Source organism: Corvus brachyrhynchos, unplaced genomic scaffold (assembly GCF_000691975.1).
Source record: "Corvus brachyrhynchos isolate BGI_N302 unplaced genomic scaffold, ASM69197v1 scaffold398, whole genome shotgun sequence".
Taxonomy (NCBI): Eukaryota; Metazoa; Chordata; class Aves; order Passeriformes; family Corvidae; genus Corvus; species Corvus brachyrhynchos.
Genome location: NW_008239780.1, coordinates 1,751,028 through 1,753,275, shown reverse-complemented (window position 1 = coordinate 1,753,275; position 2,248 = coordinate 1,751,028). Strand labels below are relative to the sequence as shown.

Below are 2,248 nucleotides of genomic sequence, written 5' to 3'. Positions count from 1 at the left end.
AAGTCAGTGACCCACAGAGCTGCTGCAATTCTACTCATGTTTTGGGGTTATTATTAATGGTGATGGGTATTGGCGTGATAGAAGTCTCTGTGATTTTGAGTCTGAGGTATTTCCAAGGGCTTGTTCTCTGCATTTCTTCTGGTTGTAATTCAAAGCCCTTGGCCTCTAGGGCCTCTATCACCATGTTAAGTGTCTGCTCGAGATACTGATTATTGGGAGCACACACCAGCACATCATCCATGTAATGTAGAATGATGACTTTCTCTGTCTTGGCACGGATGGGAGATAGAATTTTGGTGATATACTCTTGACAGAGACTTGGTGAATTTTTCATACCTTGAGGAAGCACGAGCCAATGGTAACGTTTCATGGAGGCCTCACGATTAATAGAGGGCAAAGAAAATGCAAATTGAGGGGCATCTGCAGGGTGAAGTGGAATGTGAAAGAACCAATCTTTAATATCAAGGACAGCCAAATGCCAGTGTTGTGGGAGCACTGAAGGTGATGGCATAGCTGGTTGAAGGGGTCCCATGTCTTCAATAACTTCATTGATTTTCCTGAGATCATGGAGAAGGTGCCACCTGGTCTTTCCTGGTTTTTGTATTACAAACACAGGTGAATTCCAGGGGATATTACTTGGTGCAATGTTCCCTTTAGCTAATTGCTCATTTACTAATGTTTGGAGTGCCTCTAAGTTTTCTTCTTTTAGAGACCACTGGTCAACCCACACTGGTTCATCAGTTTTCCAAGTTAATTTTTGTGGATGGCACTCAGCTCCAGTGGCTGCAAGGGAAAATCTTGATGTCTAGGGGTGATACCAATTTTTGTTCCCCACTGAGACATGACATCCCTTCCCCACAGGGTGAATTTGGTATCCAGGACATACAGACAAAGTGTCACTATTTGTCCTTCTGGACCTTCAATTTGAATGATGTTTTTGGATTGCTTCGCAATTTGGATACCTCCAATCCCTTGTATGATACCCTGAGATTGCAATTCCCATTGTGCAGGCCACTTATCAAATGGAATGACAGACACATCAGCACCTGTGTCTATCATTCCCATGATAATGATTTTGTGTGATCCATGACGGAGCTTACATTCCACTGTAGATTTATCATCTCCCAGAACCTCAGTCCAACAGATGGCTGGGATATGACCATCTGTGGGCAGGTATTTGGGCAGTGGAATGGCCTGTGCAACGACTTGACTCTTTGGCATAAAGTATGGTGGATATATACAGTGTACCATTAGGCTAGAACCCCCATTCTGATCTGCTTTCATGAGTGTGGGTGTAACCTCTATCCCAGCAGGTGTTTCCCGAGTGTCCCCAGTAACAAAAAGGTATGTAAAGTCTGGTATGTGGTCCACATTTTGGAATCTGATTGGTATCACAGTCTGTTTGTTCTCATTGAAATGGTGTGTTATATCACAGGTTACCTTAAACCGAAATCCAGAAGTCCATGTTCCTTTGTCTGCAGCTCTATTTATGTCGGAACACGGAGCTGTTAGGATGCGCTGAATCATAAGTTTTTTTGCTGTTGATCTGGGGAAACAGTCTCTGAAGAGTTTTTAGCAGCAGTTATAATTGCTCTGCAATTCCGAGCCACATGTCCCTTTTTCTGACAACAGTAGCCTACAAGGTTACCTCGAGATTGAGTTTCCCCTGTGGCCATCGCATTCTCCACAACCTCCCCCACCATCCCCACTTTTTTCAAAAAAAGAACAGTTGTGTTCAGCTGCACCTTCTTTGTACAAACTTTGAGGATGGTTTCAACAGTAGGGGGTGGACGCAAAGGAAGACTCAGGATCACTTGCTTGCAAGCATCATTCGTATTGGCTTGGAGCAGTTTGAGGAGGAATGCTTGTTGCAAGTCAGGATTAGGGACCTGGGAAAAGATTGCTTCATGCAAACGGTTATAAAACTGTATAATATTTTCAGTTGGCAATTGTTTAATATTGGTAAATGAGATTCAGGAGTTTGAGATGGTAGTAATGTTAAGGCCTTTTCAGCAGCACATGTTACTTCAATAAGAACAGGATGTGGAATAAGCATTGCTTGTTTTTGAGGATTTGCCATATTATTGTCACCAGATAAAAGGTCGAATGTGATATAATTGTTGTCAAAGTCCAGGTAATTATCTGGAGTTTGCCACAAAATTTTCAATAAATCAGATAAAATTATTTCCCATTGTTGTTTCCACAACACAAAATCACCAGGTGTGAGAAGAGTTTGCATTATTGTAAT

General features: G+C 42.2%; 2 protein-coding genes across 7 annotated transcripts in view; one reads left to right on the top strand and one right to left on the bottom strand.

The window, feature by feature from the left end:
• Nucleotides 1–2,248, top strand: part of TENM1 (teneurin transmembrane protein 1) — an 828,305-nt gene that overhangs the window by 438,133 nt on the left and 387,924 nt on the right. The gene's annotated exons all lie outside the window — the stretch shown is intronic.
• LOC108448840 (endogenous retrovirus group K member 25 Pol protein-like) lies at nt 7–1,703 on the bottom strand. Its single transcript, XM_017743098.1, has 3 exons — nt 1,649–1,703; nt 901–1,538; nt 7–805 (listed from the first exon to the last, which is right to left on the bottom strand). Exons 1-3 carry the CDS (start codon nt 1,701–1,703, stop codon nt 35–37), a joined length of 1,464 nt encoding a protein of 487 aa, XP_017598587.1. The 3' UTR covers nt 7–34.

Excerpts from the sequence above, each read along its gene's own strand:
- LOC108448840 (XM_017743098.1), bottom strand. The coding sequence starts at position 1,703 with ATGGTGGGGGAGGTTGTGGAGAATGCGATGGCCACAGGGGAAACTCAA. Across the intron at positions 1,539-1,648 it reads AGGGGAAACTCAATCTCGAG|CAAAAAAACTTATGATTCAG; the intron begins GTAACCTTGTAG and ends CCAGATCAACAG. Across the intron at positions 806-900 it reads AAGGTCCAGAAGGACAAATA|ACATCAAGATTTTCCCTTGC; the intron begins GTGACACTTTGT and ends TATCACCCCTAG.